This window comes from Anguilla anguilla, chromosome 11, assembly GCF_013347855.1.
Source record: "Anguilla anguilla isolate fAngAng1 chromosome 11, fAngAng1.pri, whole genome shotgun sequence".
NCBI classification, from domain to species: Eukaryota; Metazoa; Chordata; class Actinopteri; order Anguilliformes; family Anguillidae; genus Anguilla; species Anguilla anguilla.
This window is the reverse complement of record NC_049211.1, coordinates 39,029,685-39,051,603: the sequence shown is the minus strand read 5'-3', so window position 1 is coordinate 39,051,603 and position 21,919 is coordinate 39,029,685. Positions and strand designations below refer to the sequence as shown.

At 43.5% G+C, this 21,919-nt stretch overlaps 2 protein-coding genes across 5 annotated transcripts in view; both read left to right on the top strand.

Moving 5' to 3' along the window:
- The window catches only part of LOC118208135 (mitogen-activated protein kinase 14A), a 40,674-nt gene extending 27,715 nt beyond the window's left edge, over nucleotides 1–12,959 (top strand). The window contains exons 9-12 of one of the 3 annotated variants that reach the window (XM_035382507.1): nucleotides 3,295–3,374; nucleotides 5,766–5,844; nucleotides 6,852–7,025; nucleotides 10,315–12,959. In XM_035382507.1, the coding sequence (XP_035238398.1) occupies nucleotides 3,295–3,374; nucleotides 5,766–5,844; nucleotides 6,852–7,025; nucleotides 10,315–10,382 (401 nt within the window). In that variant the 3' untranslated portion in view covers nucleotides 10,383–12,959. The other 2 variants (XM_035382505.1, XM_035382508.1) reach the window with 2 other exon arrangements.
- Nucleotides 12,960–16,973: 4,014 nt separating this feature from the next.
- LOC118208127 (SRSF protein kinase 1-like) overlaps nucleotides 16,974–21,919 on the top strand; it is a 39,175-nt gene continuing 34,229 nt past the window's right edge. For both annotated transcript variants that reach the window (XM_035382483.1, XM_035382482.1), the window contains exons 1-2: nucleotides 16,974–17,118; nucleotides 18,031–18,088. In XM_035382483.1, coding sequence (XP_035238374.1) covers nucleotides 17,088–17,118; nucleotides 18,031–18,088 — 89 coding nt within the window. In that variant the 5' untranslated portion in view covers nucleotides 16,974–17,087. The remainder of the gene's footprint in view (nucleotides 17,119–18,030; nucleotides 18,089–21,919) is intronic.

Genomic DNA, 21,919 nt, shown 5'->3' with positions numbered 1-21,919 from the left:
TTCAGTGTCTGCATTGAGTAATTTAGTAGTTGGATGTTTCATACATACCTAAAGATGCCTTTGTGTGATATGGGGGTGTGTGTGTGCTTTCAGGTACTCTTGCCTCCTGTCATGTGATATGGGTGTGTGCTCTCAGGGACACTTGCCCCCTGTCATGTGATATGGGTTTGTGTGTGCTCTCAGGGACTCTTGGCCCCTGTCTTGTCTTATGGGTGTGTGTGCTCTCTGAACTGTGCAGGGGTTTGCTTATGGCTTGTAGTATGTGATGTATGTATGAGCCAGTGAGGCCTTCTGGTGAACAGTCGCCGCTAGAGCCCTCTGTCTCCTGCCACATCTCGCCCTCCCCTCTCTCTCCTTGCACAGGAGCACTGACCACAATGGTTACTCCTAGTGCACTAACGGCTTCCTAGCTGTCGCTCTGTCCAGCTTCTCAGCTTTGTCTCTGTCCTGCTTTCCTGCACTGTTATATTACATTACCGGCATTTAGAAGATGCTCTTATCCAGAGCGACTTACACAACTTTTACATTGTATCCATTTATACAGCTGGATATGTACTGAAGCAATTCAGGTTAAGTACCTTGCTCAAGGGTACAACGGCAGTGTCCTACCCAGGAATCAAACCTATGACCTTTCGGTTACAGGCCCAGTTCCTTACCCACTGTGCTACACTGCCGCCTCTGTCTCTGTCCTGCTTCCCAGCTCTGTCTCTGTCTCTGTCCTGCTTCCCAGACAAAGCTCTCTTCCGTCTCTTCTCAGGTATGCTTTGAATCTACACATGGATCTGTGATGGATTTAACAGTAGATTCTTTATCTTTTATAAGATGCATTTTTACCTTTTTAGATTGCTCTTGTGTTTTTCTTACAGCATTCTAGACAATCACATTTTATTTTACTTTTTAAAAATTCAGATCCAGAGTCGGATTTAGTCAATCTGTGTCTGTTGTTTTAGAACAAGTCTGTTTTTTTTTTTTTTTGTTTTTTTTTTTCCATGAACAACCATAAACCAAGTTCAGGCAAGAACATGCCAAAATTTGAGTACTCTACTGGATAATTACCAGCGCTTGTGCCACCTTCTCTGATTTGTCACTGACTTCATCAGAGCCAATCGGACGACACTGGCAGGCTTGTCTGAATGACATCACCAGAGGGACCTCGCCACAGTGATTTTGCACAGGCTGTCTCTGAGAGCGCATGTTCTAGTTGTAAAGCTGCTGTAAATTTGAGTATTTATGACACGAGCACAAATAATATCCAGGTACTCATTAGCTGCACTCGTGTAAGTGCCTCACATTCTCTGGCCAGACTTTTTGTGGTTTTTTTGAGTATGAACAGATCAAGGTCAAATTATCATCTGATATACTTTTACCCTTTATACACCAGTAAAATTTCAGCGAGAATTACTGACAATTTTTGAAGATGCCTTTTTTCACCAATATTCAGAACAAAATGTTCTTGAACAAATTTCTTTTGTATGATTACATCTTGTTTAGTAACTTTTCTTGTTTTGTTTAGTAAGGTTTCTAGATAACTCTCTGGGATCAGTGTTTTAAAATTGTTAGTTACCTGCCTGAGTTTTACTGGCGTCTAAAATGGGAAAGTGTGGTTAAAATAATCTTTAGGCCCAGTTCTGTTTAGATGTTGAAAAGCCAGTGGTCTGGGGGCCATCCCTGCGTGGACCCTCAGGGGTGAGAGGGTTCTGTGGACATGCAGATTTCTCTGATTCAGGGGTCAGTAGCACCCATATCAAAACTTTGCCTGCACTGTATGATCATGAAATAGCCCGTCTTATCTTGTTGAGGTGTCAGTAACATGGATTGGCTTTCTCTTTGTGTCGCTTCCCTGTAATTTCTCTATTTGTGCCAGCTGAACTGCATAGTCCTTTAGCATTTCCTGTACAGCTTGGAGATAGTAGTAAGAGGAAGTGGGAAGAGAAATAAGAGGAAGTAGGTTTCGGTGTTCTGTTTCGTTTCTTTGTTCCTGATTGTGTCGTCCCCTGCCTGCGTCAGCGACGTGGGCTCTGGCCTTTGGAGAGCGTCAGAGTGCAGGCTCCTGCGGGTACTGCGCATCGAGCGGTTGTAACGCAGGTGCAGGGTTACCTCCCCTCGCCTGCTGTCATGGCACTGAATTGTTCCCTGGTTTTGAATTTAAAACAAACAGCAGCCAGCGTCTGTCTCTCGCAGGGCAAGGGTGAACAACCAGGGTGTAAGTAACCGTGATCTCAGGTCTTGTGCTCTGTTCCACCACATGTGCCTGCTCTAGTATAAAGCCTTTGCAGTGACCATGTGTTCACGGTCTTCTCTAGTATAAAGCCGTTGCAGAGACCATGTGTTCGCCCTGCTCTAGTATAAAGCCTTTGCAGTGACCATGTGTTCCCCCTACTCTAGGCTAAAACCTTTGCAGTGACCATGTGTACCCCCTACTCTAGGCTAAAGCCGTTGCAGTGACCATGTGTTCCCCCTACTCTAGTATAAAGCCTTTGCAGTGACCATGTGTTCACGGTCTTCTCTAGTATAAAGCCTTTGCAGTGACCATGTGATCCCCTGCTCTAGTATAATGCCTTTGCAGTGACCATGTGTTCACGGTCTTCTCTAGGCTAAAGCCGTTGCAGTGACCATGTGTTCCCCCTACTCTAGTATAAAGCCTTTGCAGTGACCATGTGTTCACGGTCTTCTCTAGTATAAAGCCTTTGCAGTGACCATGTGATCCCCTACTCTATTATAAAGCCTTTACAGTGACCATGTGATCCCCTACTCTAGTATAATGCCTTTGCAGTGACCATGTGTTCACGGTCTTCTCTAGTATAAAGCCTTTGCAGTGACCATGTGATCCCCTACTCTATTATAAAGCCTTTGCAGTGACCATGTGATCCCCTACTCTAGTATAAAGCCTTTGCAGTGACCATGTGATCCCCTACTCTAGTATAAAGCCTTTGCAGTGACCATGTGATCCCCTACTCTAGTATAAAGCCTTTGCAGTGACCATGTGATCCCCCTACTCTAGTATAAAGCCTTTTCAGTGACCATGTGATCCCCCTACTCTAGTATAAAGCCTTTGCAGTGACCATGTGATCCCCCTACTCTAGTATAAAGCCTTTGCAGTGACCCTGTGATCCCCTACTCTAGTATAAAGCAGTGACCATGTGTTCCCCCTACTCTAGTATAAAGCAGTGACCATGTGTTCCCCCTACTCTAGTATAAAGCAGTGACCATGTGTTCACGGTCTGCCTGGATCACCCCCCCCCCCCCACAGTGGCCCCCCCGTCCCTGCCGTTTTCCTTTATGTTCGGCTGATAGATATTGATCAGTTGAAGCTAATAATGCTGCTCGTCGGAACACCAGGGCCCGAGCTCTTGATGAAAATATCTTCGGAGTCTGTGAGTTTTCAGTTTTGCTTGATCTTTTTTTTGCATTTGCTTCTTTGTCCTTTCTCCCTAACGCTAAGACAAGGCCTGTCAGTTTTCCCAGCATCACTCTAGGATTGTGTGTTTTACGTAAAGCAACAGATACAATTGTATCTCATTCCTTTCACCTGGGTTACCTTTTTTGTGTGGGTGGAGGTGGGTGGGGTGGGTTGGGACACTGTCAAAGGTGGAAGAGCCCTAACCTTGGTTTCTTGGTGTGATGTCATAATGGGATAGAATTCTGGGCGGAGCCTGAAATAAATGTGAAACCTGGACATTGTGGAATTTGGTCAGAGGGAATTAAATAGAAACTAACATGCATATCTTTCCATAGCTGTGTGGCGCTCTAATCGGTGGGCTAACCCTTGCTTCCCCGGTCTGACTGCTCTGTTTTTCCTCAGTGTTTTCTCTCGCCTGTGCTGTGCTTTTTCACCCAGCCAACAAAGCACGATCATCTTCTCTCTGTAATGCACACAGTTCTAACCTTGCATGCTTGGATTGACTTTATGTATTTTCCTCTTCCCTTTCCCAATCCTGCCCCCCCCCCCCCCCCACCTCAGAAAAAAAACGTTAAAGAGAGTATTGCACCTCCCCTTCCTCGGTTACATGGCCTCTCATCTGTTTGGATGTTGAGGGATCGAACGTGGATCACTAGTGGAAAGTGTTTAATCTTTGTCTGAAACCATTGCTTGTTTAACTTGTGTGGTGAAACCCCCTTGACCTGAGTTCCAAAGATATAAACCAGCTTCAGCAGATTATGCGCCTCACAGGAACACCCCCCGCCTCGCTAATAAGCAGGATGCCCAGCCACGAGGTGAGCACACCGCTGGCCCTGTGTAAAACCCTTTATCTCTGATTCGGGGGGGTCCTCTCAACCACTCCTCACACCCAGGACAAAAAATAATAAAAGCAACCCTGGGTTCCCAGACCTGGCTGCTCCAGTAAAATGTGCTTTTGAGTGACGGCCGGCCTGGTGTGAGTAAAACCAGGGCCCTCCCTCTCACTCACTCACTCGGGGGGGCTGAGGAGCTCAAGTGCGGAGGCCAGTGACCAGCTGAGCTCCACTGTTCAGTGGTAAATGGTAAATGGACTGCATTTATACAGCGCTTTTATCCAAAGCGCTTTACAATTGATGCCTCTCATTCGCCAGAGCAGTTAGGGGTTAGGTGTCTTGCTCAAGGACACTTCGACACGCCCAGGGGGGGGTTTGAACCGGCAACCCTCCGACTGCCAGACAATCGGTCTTACCTCCTGAGCTATGTCGCCCACACAGTGGGCCCAGGGCGAGCGTTTAAAAAAGAATGTGCAAAATCGGCCTGGATTTATTTTTGCTCTTTCGTGTTTGAAATCCTTTTGAAAGGCCAGTTTGCACACTGCATTTTTAGCAAAAGGGAAAAGGAGTGAAAGCACTTTCAAATGTTTTTTTTTTCTTCTTCTTTCCCAGTCATAGACACAGGGGAATGCAGTGAAAATAGTCCAGTTTTGCCCGTCAGTGTAATGTGCCATGTACATCCGTGATTCGCAGATTGCCCCGATCATTATCAGAACCCCCCCAGCCTCCCCCCTCCCTGCAAAATATAAATAACTGCCACTTTCCCACCCCCCTACCCCCCTTCTGCCATGCCTGAGCCCTGAGGTTTGTGGCGTCTCTTCTAACCTCCCCACAATGCAATGCATCAATCTGTTTGGTAATGGAAGCGGTCCACGGACGTCACTAAGTGCATCGTCTGCCCTTTCTTTGTGCTGAGGTGATGGTGTGCAGCCTCTAACTCAAACAGGGGAGCCGGTTACCAGGCTGGAGTCAGATTTCCACTGCCCCATGAAAGCCCGCTTGCTCAGAGCCCAGGACCGTACAGCGATGATGACGATCAAAGTGGCCTTCTTAACTGCATGCACCACTGAACACCAAGCTCCGTGACCCAGATGGAGCCACGCCTTCTATCTCTCAGCCTTATCTGATGATGGCCCCGCCCAGAGAGATTCTGCAGTCTTGACGAGCGGAGCTTCAGGGTTTTTTTTTTTTTTACTCTGCGGAGTCTGCTGCCAACGAGCTCCTCCCCTCTCTCCTCCTCTTCTGCTCCTGTCTTCCTGCTCTGTCTCTGGCCAGCGTCTCATGGGAGTGTCAGTCTGACCTCCCGATTGCACGCACACCAGCGGCGTAGACGGTGGGAGCGGCAATAACTGCACTGCTGCATTTCAGCTAACGGGCTTTCCCCACGTGCTCTCATTACCGTCATTGCTCTTGTTTTTATCGCAACCAAGTAGCCCCCCTCGGGGAAAGTGTGTGGCCTGCCTGTGATTCCTCAGTCTTCCCTCATATTGGGGCCTCTAAATGCTAAACTGATGTTGGTCTGACCTCCACAGGCTAGGAACTACATCAACTCTCTGCCACACATGCCCAAGAGGAACTTCGCTGACGTGTTCATCGGAGCAAACCCAATGGGTAAGAGGAGTCATGTGTTAGTCCAGCCACAGAAGTGTGTGGTTTGGGCAGAGTAATGGAGGAGGGGCAGGATGTGTGTGGGTGGGATGGTTGATACAGTGGAGCTGTTTCTACGTCTCTTACTCTGTCTGCACAGTGCGCTCTGCTCACTGTTCATGTGGATACAGTATTAGATCTAGTGATGACAGCTAGCAGTTTGTGCAGTACAGTACAATGCAGTACAGCAATATTGTATTCATCCCTCTAGGAGCAATTTCACTTTGATCCAAGAGTATGCACATTCACAGTTAACATAAGTTACTGCAATTGAGTTAACAGTAGCCTTGGAATAAATTTAAATTCATTTGTTTTGTAACCATACCTTTAGGTATATCAACATTGATCAGTCAGTTGTGAAGTGTTTATTTTTAATTTAATACAAATGAACAGCTAACGGTGAGTCAGTTGGGAATATAAGTAATTGCTAATTTATTAATAACTAGCGCTCTCCCACTTAAAATTTAATTTTCCTTTGTTTTTTTCTTTTTTCCCCCCAATCTGAAGAACAGTAATATTACTTAACCGGTTCACACACACGAGTGTTGGGTTTATGTTGTTTGTAGGTGGTTTCCCTTTTAACATTCTTGCACCTACACTCCAGACCGTAAAATGCATGTCTGAAATTATGTCTGAAACAGGGAAACCTTTTGGACATCACATGCTCATGGGAAAGACAGGGTTTCGTTAGTAGAGGTACAGGAGCCATCTGAAATACGAATGCATTGGGAAAAGACACTGTTGAAATGTAGATGGTTTGAATATTATTTGCATTCCTGTAGTTTTATAAAGCAAACCTCATGAGGTACGCCATACGGGGAACACTCTGAAATAATTTAAGCTTAGTGCTTGCATTTTCTCGCCGGTGATAAGGCTCTTGGTGAGACTCAGTGAGACTTCCGGCTCTGCGTAGAGCGTGAGAAAGCGTGAGTGGAGTTTGTGCAGTGAGCTTGAGACTGTTTCCGTGACAGCGGTGGACCTGCTGGAGAAGATGCTGGTTCTGGACACGGACAAGCGGATCACCGCCGCCGAGGCCCTGGCCCACTCGTACTTCGCCCAGTACCACGACCCCGACGACGAGCCCGAGGCCGAGCCGTACGACCAGAGCTTCGAGAGCCGCGAGCTGGAGATCGAGGAGTGGAAACGTGAGTCCCGCAGCTGCAGCAAGAATAATAATAATGATTACTGTAATATTCATAATAATGCCAGCAGTCATACTGGCCTTCTCATGGGTAACTGCTGAAGCTGAACAGCTGAGTTGGTACTTGGGTTGCTACCTGGAAGAGATGTCCATTAGGGGGCGCTCTTTCCTCTGAAAAAAATCGAAATCCAGTGCTCCAGCTGCAGTGATGTGGTCACTGTGCTGTAGAAGGTTCAGATGAGACATTAAACCCATGTCCTGTCTCACTGTGGTCATTAAAGACCCCATGGCACTTTTTGAAAGACTAGGAGGGTTAACCCCAGTATCCTGGTCAGATTCCCACAAAAAAATTGTCTGCGTCTGGCCATGTAATCACCCCTTTATCTGATTGGCTACACAGTCCGTTCAGCTAATCCCCCCCTATATGTGATTGGCTACACAATAAGCCCACCAAATCACCCCCTATACGTGATTGGCTGCTCAATTTATTGCATTCCCACCCACTTTGATTCCGCAGTCATATCTGTAGAAGAGAATTGATTTCTCGGGTAACCGGCCTGGTTAAATAGAGGATAAACGACATACAATTAAAATAAAGCGATGCCCTTAACGGCTCCAGCATGGACATGGGCTGCAAAGAGGCTGTATGGGTCTGAGTCACAAGATTATATACAATGCCTTCGGAAAGTATTCAGACCCCTTCACTTTTTCCACATTTTGTTACGTTACAGCCTTATACTAAAATTGATTAAATTCATTTTAAATTAATTTTTATTCTCATCAATCTACACACAATACCCCATAATGAGAAAATAATGGCAAATGTCTTAAAAATAAAAATCTGAAATATCACATTTACGTAAGTATTCAGACCATTTGCTGTGACACTCAAAATTGAGCTCAGGTGCATCCTGTTTCCCGTGATCGTACTTGAGATGTTTCTACAAACTGATTGGAGTCCACCTGTGGTAAATTCAATTGATTGGACATGATTTGGAAAGGCGCACACCTGGCTATATAAGGTCAGAGCAAAAACCATTCCATGAAGTCAAAGAAATTGCCTGTAGACCTCTGAGACAGGATTATGTCAAGGCACAGATCTGGGGATGGGTACAAAAAAAATTCTGCAGCATTGATGGTCCTGAAGACCATCCATCACTCTTAAATGGAAGTTTGGAACCACCAGAACCTTTCCTAGAGCTGGCCGCCCGGCCAAACTGAGCAATTGGGTGTGAAGGGCCTTGGTCAAGGAGGTGACTGAGTGGCCACACTGACAGAGTTCCTCTGTGGAGATGGTAGAACCTTCCAGAAGGACAACCATCTCTGCAGCACTCCACCAATCCGGCCTTTATGGTAGAGTGGCCAGACGGAAGCCACTCCTCAATAAAAGGCACATGACAGCCAGCTTGGAGTTTGCCAAAAGGTACCTAAAAGACTCTCAGACCATGAGAAACAGGATTCTCTGGTCTGATGAAACCGAGATTGAACTCTTTGGCCACAATGCCAAGCGTCACGTCTGGAGGAAACCAGGCACTCATCACCTGGCCCAATATCATCCCTACGGTGAAGCGTGGTGGTGGCGGCATCCATGTTGTTTTTCAGCGGCATCAACTGGGCGACTAGTCAGGATTGAGGGAAAGATGAACGGAGTAAAGTACAGAGAGATCCTTGATGAAGACCTGTGCCAGAGTGCTCAGGACCTCAGACTGGGGTGAAGGTTCACCTTCCAACAGGACAACGACCCTAAGCACACAGCCAAGACAACGCAGGAGTGGCTTTGGGACAAGCCTGTGAATGTCCTTGAGTGGCCCAGCCAGAGCCCGGACTTGAACCCGACCGAAAAAATAGCTGTGCAGCAACGCTTCCCATCCAACCTGACAGAGCGTGAGAGGGTCTGCAGAGAAGAATGAGAGAAATACCCCAAATACAGGAGTGCCAAGCTTGCAGCGTCATACCCAAGAAGACTCGAGGTTGTAATCGCTGCCAACAAAGTACTGAGTAAAGGGTCTGAATACTTATGTAAGTGGGACATTTCAGTTTTTTATTTTTAATAAATTTGCAAAAAATTTCTAAAAGCCTATTTTTGCTTTGTCATTATGGGGTATTGTGTGTAGATTGATGAGAATAAAAATGAATTTAATCCAAATTTATAATAAGGCTGTAACATAACAAAATGTGGAAAAGGTGAAGGAGTCTGAATACTTTTTGAAGGCACTGTAGGTCTGGATCAGATGTGCATCTAAAAAAAATTTCCATTCACTTGTGTGTAAACAAGGTGAAAGCAGGTAAAACTTGAAAGCAAACTTGCAGATCCCTGAGAATATTCAGTCAAACCTGTTACAAACAAGTTCTGTAGAAGACTTTTCTAGCTTGTTCTGAATATTGTTGATTTCTTTGAAAATGGCAGTGATTTGCAGGAATCTTACTGGTGTCTAATGGGCAGAGCGTGTTTCCAATAATGAGTTTGCCCTTGCAGGAATTTCTTAACAAAAATGATGGTGCTGAAGATAAAGATAACAAACGACAGAGTCGGGAGCTCCTTTATATGATTTAATAATACGACCGGTCGGGAAGAGGTACAAGTACAGTCTTCAAAAATGTAAAGTTCATTGCATGAGTTTGCATAGTTTTCAGAGACAAAGAACTGTTGTTTCAGCCTATGAGATTCATTTAATCACCATATGCAAAGATTCCATTACTAGCCAATCATCAGTTAGGATCAGGGAGTCCATTCGAAGGCTGACCATGCGGGCCTAGAGGTTCTGTAATCCCCTAAAGCACTTGATATATACCACAGCTGGAGTCTATGTCCTCTAGCTTACATTCCAACAGGAACATGGCGTGGGGTGAAACAGTGTACACTTAGATATGTAGACATTTAAAAGTACACTTTCAGTACATTTATCAAGGTACCATAAGTTCTATATGATAATTGCTTAAATATAATTGCTTCTATAACATTTTCTGTAAGTCAACTTTTTGATCATAACCCATCACCCTGGTCTCATAAATGTGTGTAAAGAATTGTATGAAAAATGTATATGTAATACCTAATACATGTAATGTAACTATTACCATCGGTAATATTTAAATTCATTATGTTGAAGGAGATAAGATATAAGAGAGTTTGTACCGACAAAATTCATGCTCACAAAATGACCCCTCTTGGAAAAAGTTTGTTCCTGCTTTAGGGTAGGACTCCTGTCCCTGGGAAAGCATGTTTTTGAGGTACTGTGAGGTTAAGAAGCGTCTTATTGGCCTTGCCACCCCCCCCCCCCCCCTCCACCCCACAGGACTGACCTATGAGGAGGTTCTCAGCTTCGAGCCGCCGGTGTATGAAGGAGACGAGATGGAGTCCTGAGAGGATGCGGCCCGGTTTCTCCCTCCGTACGCACTGTGAGGAAGCGCGTCTCGCTGGACCTTCTGGAAAAAAAACAATGTCATTCAAGTGCCTGCCATCGTTAAAAGCTGGTTTCTCTGTGGGGTCCGAGGGCAGTGGTGACTCCCGTACTCCCCCACTCCCCCACCCCTACGTGCAGCGTGATGCTGTGGGTAATGCGCGTTGGCCCTGTGTCACATTTTAAATTGCAGCTGTACTGTGTTAGTTTGCACCATTTTTTTGCACCAAGATTTATAAATTTCTACTTTGTTATTCTTGTACTTCAAATGGGAAGAGCAAAGATGAGCAAACAGACTAGCAAATCGCTCATTTTTGGTACAGGGGTTCGAAAGGCTGGGCTTTGGCTGATGGTTTCCTTATTTGAATGTCTTTAAAATAATCACCAAATCACGTATTGACGCTATTATTTAGTCTTTGGCATATATTTACATTGAAGCACTTTGGGCAGACAAATATTAGATATCTGAACCCTGGAAACGAGGCTTGTAAAGATTAGAGATTTAACATGGTTTTACGAGCACTAGTGCTGCCATTATTGCAAGGGCCGAAAATTCACCCTTGATTTTTTCACAGTCCTCTGATTGCGGTGACTTGGAGCGACACTGAGAACCCTAACCCAAATTGACACTACACCCAGTCCTCCTCTTCCTCCCCGTCGCCAAAAACGAAAGTCTGTTACGAAATTTGAATTTGGACAGACGCTCATGGGGAAACATTGTAAGTTTTAAGTGAAGAAGGTTTCAAGAGGCCTTGTTTGGTTAATCCTCAGTCCCCCCCATCAGTCAGAGGTACCCACTGCTGGGTAAGGGGGGAGGTTGTTGTTGTCTGTGTTTGGATGGAAGAGGCTGGATGTTCTATTGCTGTAGCTCCTTAAAAATTAGGTACCGAAGCGTGACAATTTTGCTGCATGTCAGGCCCCCAGGGTGCGCGATTGAACTGTTGAACCTGCGGAATGCTGGAAAATGTGGACCAGAACTGAACCCCCGCTCATCCTGAGGGTTAGGGTTAGGGTTGACGGAACAGTGTGACGAGACCGCCTTTTATTGTCGCTAGTTTTGTTCTGTCGTCGCTTTCAGCAGTTTGCTTATGAAATATTATATCCAGGTCGCCTCTGTCCCTATTATCAGAGTTATTAAGAAAGCTGTGCTGTTAGCGTGTTGTTCAGCTTTGTGTTCCAGGCCTACGCCAGCCCTTGCGCTATACAGTCTGCCTTAACCGTTCCCCACTGCACGCAGGCCTTTTGCCGGAGGGCTCGGGAGAAGCGCTCGCTCCTGATGTTCTGCGTAGCTTTCTCCTTCCTGCCTGTAATCATTCACTGCAGTAGTGGAGGAAGTCCTGGGGATGCACACCGCCTCCCTCCTTGTGAAGTTCCTGTCTGGGTGCTAGGACTTGCGAAGGCTGTTAAAAGAATGTGATTTTTAAGACAACAAGGCAATCTTACTTAAAAAAAAAAAAGTACAGGCAAGCTGAATTCAAATTCTATGCTTTTGTATTTCATGGATCCCTCTACTGTTGAAATATTAACAAGAAGAAAAAAGGTTGTGTATGTCATGGTTGTATAGATATTTTACATGTCATGTCCTTCATCCACAACCCCCTATTTGACACATCACGGCTACGCTGAGTGGGTCTGGCTGCCCCAGGGGGCACGAAACGTGTTACCTGCTCCCAGTGGGCCTGGCTGTCCCAGGGGGCACGAAACGTGTTACCTGCTCCCAGTGGGTCTAGCGGTCCCTGGGGCACTAAACGTGTTTCCTGCTCCCAGATTTCCAGGGAAGGTCGGAACACCTGTGTCATCTATGATTGTTTTTTTTTTTTCTTCTTTTGTCAGTGGACGGATCCAGTTCCCCATTTGAAGGGCTTTCATAGCTGAACTGCACGCCGCACAGTTCTGTTAATGTGCTCCTGTTCAGCTTGGGTGGGTTTTCAGGTCCTGTGAAAGTAGTGATTAAACTGCACCTGCAGAGAGCTCAACCTGTGTCTGAGCCACTGTTCCCTGTGCTGAAAGAGCCGTGCGGATGCTTCTCCTCTGTCCTCTACAAGACGCTCAAACCAGCAAAACAAACAAAAACACAAAACCCCTTAGAACCTGTTTAATAAATGTCATAATATTGACTTCAGGTCTGTATATAATAATATCAGTCACAGCTTTTGTATTATTTTATCTTACTGACTGTGTTTTCATGATATAGTACTACTTGATTCCTAAAAGCAATATCTATATCAAGCATGTTTTCCGCGTGCGTGCGTGCCTGTGAATGAATGCGTGTTTATAGGAGTTTGAAGGGCCAGGTTGAAATCATGTATTGTAATATCCTAAGGAACGTAAAGATGAAATTAGTTTGAGATATTTATGACCTGACAAAGCAAATGATGTTTAGTATAGATTTTTTTTCCGAGCAGAGCATACCCTTCCATTATTTGAATGGAAAGACGGACTTCATTATTTTGTGTAAACAATTCATCATATTGGAATGTGAAAAGAGTAACCAGTAAGTACCACTGTTTAAAAACAAATAAAGTTAATTATTTTTGAAATGCCTGCATCTTGTTTTTTATTTGTGTGCCTATTTCTGACACCGTTACTTTAATTGAAATCATTTTAAAAACGTTGATTGTGTCCTTCCCTGTAGTTATTCTAATTCCATTTTGTAAGTGAGAAAATGAGTATTTTCTATAGGTACAGTTACCATTAGCTCAGCTGTAACAAACATACCAGGACAATGGGTAGCAATCTATCATTTGCAATACATATTGACTTTTTGTGTGGCAGACCATGTCTATTGACATACCTACAATTAGAACAATTGTATTTCAGAACTTAAAACTTTTAACTATAATAACATAAATATAGCTGCAAGCACATAAGTAGTCAGTGCCAAAATCACAATGACGGAAAGCATGTACCCTGTGCCAAGTTTCATAGGTCTCAATCAAGGTTAGGCTAAAACGGGACAGAGAAATATAGCTGATAGCATTTCCAAAATAGCGGCAACAAATAAAGTACAGATATATCTTCCAAATTGATCAGTACAGCAAGTTGTAAAGACAAGCGATTTCATGAATTAATGAATAAAATTACATTTTTAAAAACTGCTCTATAGTGCCCCCATGTGTTTCAATTGGGCCAATACTTTAGGGGTTGAGATGTGATATACATATGTAAAAAAGTTTATATATGTAAAATTTTAGAAATTAATGTCAAACCGTTTGAGTTGTTTGCATTTTTGTGGTAGGCTGCATTCACATTAATTTTTATTGGCTGACATTTGCCATGTTCTTTTGAGTATCAGCTTACTTTTTTTAAAGGACAGTCTGAACAAATACTGAACAATTGGTGTAAGTTCGATGTTGAAACCTCAAACAGTCTAGGAAGAGATCTTTTTTTTGAAGGTGTTGCACAAAATTTTAAAAGAACAAAGAATTCAACATGACTAATGGTTTGGCAAATTTGTATATGATGAGGCAGACAATCTGAGGTAAAAAAATTTTGATAATAGACAAAATGGTTCAGAAGTTAAAGCCCAAAAAATAACTTTTTTCTTATCAGAGTAGTGGGTGGGGATGGGAACCTACCTGCCATCATTGCTCTACGATGTACAAATTTTGCTGTTCAACCACTTTTAGGGGAGAAAAATAATAATAAAAATCAGAACAAAAACAATAGGGTTCCAGCACTTTGTGCTTGGACCCTTAATTATTAAAAAAAGAAATGACAGGCTAACCAATTAAAGCATGTGTATTAGAATTTTATGTTGTATTTCAATCAGACTGTCTATTTGAAAGAAAAAGAAACATGGCTGCATCAGGGCTTGGGCAGGGGAGAAGCAGGGCTGCATCAGGGCATGGGCAGGGGAGAAGCAGGGCTGCATCAGGGCATGGGCAGGGGAGAAGCCGGGCTGCATCAGGGCATGGGCAGGGGAGGAGCAGGGCTGCATCAGGGCATGGGCAGGGGAGAAGCAGGGCTTCAGCGGTCTGCGACCATGGAGCGAGGGACAGGGCTGGAGCGATCCTGTGAAATCAGAGCGAGGGAGGGGCAGAAGCCCCAGGGAAAAAGTAATAGAGAAAATGAGATTAGGCACTGTAAAGATTGTCAACACACTGAGTAAATGTGGCCTCTGTGCCAAAAAAAAAAAAAAAAACTAGAATAAACGCGTGGATAGAAGCTCCATTCAGCTACTTTACAATCCTCGGCCACCAGTGTACAACCTATGATGGCAAAGGCAGCCACTACTGAGAGCCCTCCTCCTGGAGCCCCAACCCGATTTCAGTTTATGCTCTAACCCTGCAGGGCAATGCACTCAGATCATGCATTCATGGCCTAGGCTAAGCTAGCTTCCTCCCTCTGTACTGCGCTGATAAGCAAACATCTGTACCTACTGGCTTGAGGGACAGTACTGCTAGGACAGCAGTCCAGACATCCGCACATAACTTCCTAAATGCCATGATTCAACTTGACCACTTATTAGGGTATAGGACTATAGGATCGGCTAACTGTAAGATTGACTAAAGAGGTACATTTTGAGCATACACAAAGAGAGAAAGAGTGTCTGAGCTCCGAACATGCATAGGGTAATTGTTCCATAAGACAGGAGCACTGTAAGAGAAGGCTCTACCTCCCATTGTAATTTCAGATACACTGTACTTGGAATTTTCACATAGCCAGCATCTTGAGAACGAATAAATCTTAGAGGAGAGTAAGGAATAAGTAGCTCACATGATATTCTGGAGCCAAATCATTTAAAACTTTATAAGTCAACAGTGTAATCTTATAGTCAATTATAAATTTGACAGGCAAGCTAGTGAAGAATTTTGAGCTCTGGACTGATGTGTTCCCATTTCCAGTTCTAGTTAAGAACCCTAGCATCTGCATTCTGTACATGTTAGAGATGTTCCAGGGCTGAGTTGGTGCAATCGGACGATAAATCATTACATTAATCACAGGACACAAAAGCATGAACCATTTTTTCAGCATCTTGGTGAGACATCTTCTATCTGGGCCTGAAAGGAGAGATCAGAATCAAAAGTTACGCCAAGGTTTTTATCAACTACTTTACTGGAGACAGAGCAGCCATTTATATGTAAGGAAAGGTATTTATCTCTAAGAGATTTGGGACCTATTACCAGCATCTCCATTTTAGGAAATTTTGGGTCATCCAAGCCTTTATATCTTTAAGACAGGCCTCTAACTTGGCTAGTGCATCAACTTCGCCTGGTTTGAAAGATATGAAGCTGTATCATCTGCATTAGCAGTGATAGTTAACCCCATGACTGCTTGTGATGCCCCTGAAAAAAGAGCAAAGGACCCAGCAAAGATCCTTGGGATGCTCCCAAGTTTGCCCTGGAATACTTAGAGGACTGATGGTTTACCCTAACAGCCTGAGATCTGTCAGAAAGATAATATTGAAAACCCAAAGGGTTTGCATTCTTGCAATCTTGCATTCAGTTATGTGTTACTCTTGCTAATCACTAAGTGTTATGTCTTGGCATACTATTTTCACCTTGAACATATTATATAACAACCATGCTCAGTCATTTCTGTAATGCACTGGCAATCTGTGTTTGTGCGCACGTCTGCCCAGTCCTTGCTTGTCTGCCTGTATTTGTTATTCTAAAAAGTGCTCGGGACGTTTCTGGGCGTGGCCCTTATTTCTTTGCGGGCTGAATCTGAAAAGCATGTGGCCAATAGAAGAAGACCAGAAGAAAAAGAGTAAACTAATCTTGGTGTGACTCCAGCAGTCAGCAGTCTTACACGGCCCACATTGCTGCCATAATGACATCCTGCAAGTTTGCACTTTACAACATTGCCAAATTAGACCCTTTTGTGTTACTTCCATTGCCTCCCGGTGGCTGCCCACATCGAATTCACAACTACGGGCGTCTAGCTCTCCCCTGCAGCGACCTGGTCATTGCTCCTCCTGGTCTTGTCGAACGGTGCTGTATCTAAAACTTTTCCTTAGAGTCACTGCTCTCCAAAACCAGGGACTGGCACCACAGTTGAAAAATGAATGGGAATTTGTGGAGATTGATATGTATTCCATTACATAGCCACTAGATGGAGCCCTGTGCCTTTTTCAGGTCCATCAGGCGTACGCTTCAGACTAAGGAAAGTAAAGGTCACATATGCATTCAAATTCTAATTTAAAATGCTTTATTGGCATGACAGTATATTTTTTATATTGCCAAAGCATGAACATATACAAAGAAATGAACATATACAAGGAAGACATAAACATAAACCCAGACAAACGGTGTACAGACAAATGTAGGCCTATCCTAATATGCTCACTGGTTGTCCCTCCGTTAATGGCAAGCTGTTACATAGTTTGCAGCTTGTCCAATGTATTTTCTGGTTCCCATAATAAATAAGGTAGCTTTTAGTGGACATTTAAAGTTTCTAATTCTGGGCATATTTTTATGAATTTGGGGTAGAAATGATTCCTTATGTCTTGGTAACTTTCACATGTTTGTGCATTGAACTATGAAGTAAAATGAACTCATTGGAAGCATGCGCAGTACTCGTGTCACGCCGCTAGATGGTCTTAAAATTTTACGCAAACGAGTGAAGCTGACCCGCAAAGACCAAGAGGGCGTGGACAGCGTTTGGGTCCGTAAATTTCCAGCGGTACGCATGTGCAGGAGTAGAAACCGTTCAAGAGGTATTCCATGAGTTGCCGGTCCAACATGGAGAGAAAAGGTAATCCGATCAAAGACGTTAAGCTATTGATCACCTAGTCAATAAGAACGTGTATAAAAGCTCAAACTAGCCATGCTAATGCAGCAACATTTGCAAGCTAACGTTTGCTACGCTATCGTACGCAGTCGCTGTTTGGAAAATGTATAACGAAGACATGAGACGTATTCATTGTTCGGCATTCAAGTCGCCGAAAAGCTACCGAGCTAGCTAGCGCTGACACTAGCGTCAGAAACCAGCGTTGGATCGTTAGACTATTGCCGTTAGCCCGCTAATAAGTTCGATCCTAGGCTACCAACATTACTTGGCCAATAACAGAATTTGTTTGGCTAACGTTAACCTGTCATTTTATTTAACTGCATATCAATGAGTGTTAAAAAGTGGCTAGACTAGTGCGATTCATCTAGCCAGTTAGCCGTCTAAATAACTATAAGAGTTTACATAATACAATGTCCTTTTTAAAGATGCAACCTTAACGCGCAATCGCAATTATTCAAGCTTGCTAGATAAATAATAAGTTTAATAGCTAGCAAGATAACTAGCTAGACTGGTTTTAACTAAGCGAGAAATTCAGAGCTCACATCCAGCAAGCCACAGACTTCCAACGGAATAGCTAGCAATCTATGCTGGCTACAAAGCTAACGTTATCGAAACAAAAAATAACCACGTTTGTCATTGTCATGTGCTGCCGTGCAGACGTTACTATCTAGAACGTTAGATTATTTTTGACGAGTTAGTTGATTGACGAGTGATAGTTATGTATGTTTTTCTATTCTAGTTTGCTAACTTAATAGTTTATACTGCAACGTTCCTCATCTCTGACCTACGCTACCCGCTAATCTAGATAGACCTAGCTATAACGTTAGCTAATTGTTGTATAAGTTAGTTTATTGTTTTACTTTTGTGTCCCAACAGTCCTAGCGCTACAGGCAAGAAAGAAAAGAGTCAACAAGGGGAAAAAATCTACGAAAAAGTAAGTAGTAAACTGATTTACCGTTTCTGTTAATCTTTTAAGGACTGAGCTACCTGGATTGAACGTTATGCGTAGTGACTACAACTAGGCCGCTCCCACATGGGCTAAGTATGTACTAGCCGTCAGCTATATAAGTTACTATATACCGCCAGCTGTTTTGTGCTGGTGTATATATCATTGCAGGTCACGTTAGAATAACGTTAATGTTGCAAGCCAGCTGAGCGGGACGAACCGTCAGTGTCAGTAGTAAAGATAAGGATAAGGTGACAAACGTCAGCTAGCCCGCAAGCTAACGTTGAGAAACTTGTCGTACGAATTCCCACAGTCGTTCCTCCACACGTGTCTGTTTTGAGATAAGCGTGTTGTGGACTGAGTCAGCTGTGCGCGTCTATACCTTGAGCTCATCCCTAAAAGGACAGCAATGGGCTGCTGTTCCTCCGACAACATTGACAGATACCTTAGTGTTTTGATGCCGTTTAGCTAGCTAACGCGAATCATTTCTCGATGAGTTTTCTGGTCGAGCATTTACACATTTGCGTGAATGATTCTGGTATTAGGTATACAAGTCCTTATTTTCATCCCCTACAACTCCAACAATAGAGTTAAAAAAATAAAATTAAAATAAAGCTTCCTATAATGCGACCTCATTAACATCCGTGTCTGTCAGATGAGATTATATTTAATGACAATTGTGTTTTAGGACATTATAATTTCATAATTTAATTCTCTGTCCACTGGTGTTGCACATGTTTCTAAAATGTATCCATATTGAACAGAACCGTAGTAGTACAGCATATTCACAGAATGTGCCTCTACAACAAAAGTTGTGGATATGAATATTCCAGTTCCATCTGTTTTACTTTTATATTCTTCCATGTTAAGTTCTGTTCTGTTTCATACACCTGGTTATGGTTCTTATTGGAGTAGTCGTAATTGAGCTGAACTGCTCAGTTCATGGGTGCAATATCAGTCTCGTATTAGTAAACTCATAATCTGTAGGTCCGTAGTACAGTCCTAGACAATGGCATACTGTGTTATCCCAAATCGTTTGTCTTTCTCTGGATTCAGTTTTAGGTGCCATATAAATAATTGTTCTATCGCAACACATTGGTGACTTTCCATGACACTCACACTCATGGATTTGGCACTCTGATAAGACGTGGCCTGTCGATGTAGATAGATTGGATTTTTCATAGCTTTATTAGCTGTGACTCAAGTGTGGTGCACTGAACTGTTGTTCATAGTGTGTAGTATTGCATAGTGCTAGATTAAATGACCAACCCATTATGGGTGTGTTATGTCCCCAGCCTCTGCTTGCCTGGGTAGTGCAGGTGGAGGTAATACCTAATTGCTTGATTGCCTCCACCTGCCTGTGGCCCAATATAAGCCCTGCAGTATGAGGCTGGGGAGATCATCTTCTTTGGAGCTTCTTTTGTGTGGTTTGCGTTTTGTGTGAAGATCGTTTTGGTTTTGTGGGTTTTTGTTTGTTTTAGTTTGCGTGTTAGTTTGTAATTTATAATAAATGTCTGGGTTTTGTTTTTAGATCGGTTTCGGTCTGTTTTTGGTGCATTTGGACTTTGTTGTGGGCTTTCGAGCCGGCCGTAACAGGGTGTCAAATAATTTTTCCCTGAATAAATTATTTTAGCTTATTCATCGACTGTAAATTTAGATATGTGAAAATTGTTTTCCATGATGCATACCTTTTTGAGAAGGCTACAAAGGCCATGATGAATAAATATCAACTGCTTCAGTTATCTGTAATGTGCAATATGGCAAATGATTGCTTTGCAAAGAAGAAGAAAAAATATTAAATTATGAACTGACAGGTTGAAGTCCTTGGGGTTCTAACTGCTCAATGTGTGGTGGAACTTTAACCATTTGAATAGTAGGTTTTTGTGAATATTTTTTATTTATTTAATTCTTGTCATTAAATTGTTTTTCTAGAACTCCACTGCTTTCAGTTACCAGTAGTGATTGTGATGGACAGACCCACTCCACCCACCCCAGGAAGCATTTTTCTAAATTGTGTAGTAGGCGGAGCCAGGCTGAAACGGCGAGTGCGATTTAAAGAGGTGGTTCTCAAACTCGGTCCTGGAGGGCCATTACATTACATTACAGGCATTTAGCAGACGCTCTTATCCAGAGCGACTTACACAACTTTTACATAGCATTTTTACATTGTATCCATTAATACAGCTGGATATATACTGAAGCAATTTCGGTTAAGTACCTTGCTCAAGGGTACAACGGCAGTGTCCTTACCCGGGAATCGAACCTGCGACCTTTCGGTTACAAGCCCAGTTCCTTACCCACTGTGCTACACTCCGTCCGGGCCCTGTGTATGCTGGTTTTCGCTCCAACCACAATTGCAATCCCAGAATTTTAACAGGCTATTAATTTGTCTTCATTGGCTGCGTTTCATGCTTCAGAGGGATAGCAGTATTTGCTTGTTGTGGTCTTTGCCTTCTTTGCAGGTGGAGGTGCAGGCTGAGGTTCTCGCGTCTGCTCCTTCTGTGTCCTCTGGTGGCTTAATGGTTAATCAACCATTGTTAAACAGTTGCTGCCGTCATTTCTCCTTAACTAGCCTAGCAGTTACGCTAAAGTCAGTCAATGTCGAACATGGGCGCCAAAAAAAAAGTAGGCTTTATTCAGTGAGAATTTAGAACCTAAACTTTTGACCCTTTGTGTCATTAGTCTGATTATAGCCTCTGGTTGGTGGCTATGAACGTCCATTATCAACCTTTTATTTAAATAGTAATATAACAGATTTCACTATTCATTGTTATTATATTAATTTATTTTACACTTTTTAAAATCCTGTTTTAGACGAGCCTTCGCGGGCATGGCGGGATTGTCTTGCGGGCAGCAAAATTCCCGCGGGTGCGTTTATGCAGACCGCTCTTCTACAGAATGCCTAAAATGTGCAAAGCAGCGGTACCATCAACATTTACTTTAGTGATGTAAAGAGCACTGACTCGGTTAGTCATTTTGCAGTGCTACCAAGTGATTTGCTGGCATGTTGAATTTATTGGGGATTCTGGGCATGCCCACGCAGGGGGAAAATGCAGTTATGCAACGCCTGCGCTCCCCTCAGGTGGCATTCTGAAATTGTGCCAAAACCATCCTGTGAATCTTTCAAATTTTCAAATGCCTTATAAATACAGGACTGACCATGACATAATATCTGCACACACTGAGCTTCTGGGTCTGGTGTTTTTGAAGTTTTTGACAGATGACAGACATGTCTGTAAAAATTTCCTGATACAGAGCAGAATTCATGGTTCCTTCTATAATGGCAATTTGTCCAGGGCAGCAAAGCATCCCCACACCATCACACTACCACCACCATTTTTGACTGCTGTACTTGCAGTGGGACCGGTGTCATCCTAAAACTTCTAGTTTTGATACATCTGTTCATAGCACATTATTCCAAAAGGTTTGGGGATCATCCAGGTGCTTTTTTTGCAAATATGGTACAAGCATTGATGTATTTCTTAGCAGCGGTTAGCACCTTGCTATTCTCCCATGAGTCACATTTTTGCCCAGTTTTTTTGTTGTTGTGGAGTCATGATCACTGACCTTGGCTGAGGCCTGCCGTTCTTTGGACGTTCTTCTGGGATCTTTTGTGACTTCTTGGTTGAGTTGTCGCCACACCCTTGGAGAAATGTTGGCAGGCCGGCCACTCTTGGGAAGATTCGCCTCTGTTCCAATGTTCTCCATTTGGAGATAATTGCCCCCACTGTGGTTCAGTGGAGTCCCAGAGCCTTAGAAATGGCTTTATCACCCTTTCTAGACTAATGTATTGCAACAACTTTTTTTCCCCTCATCTCT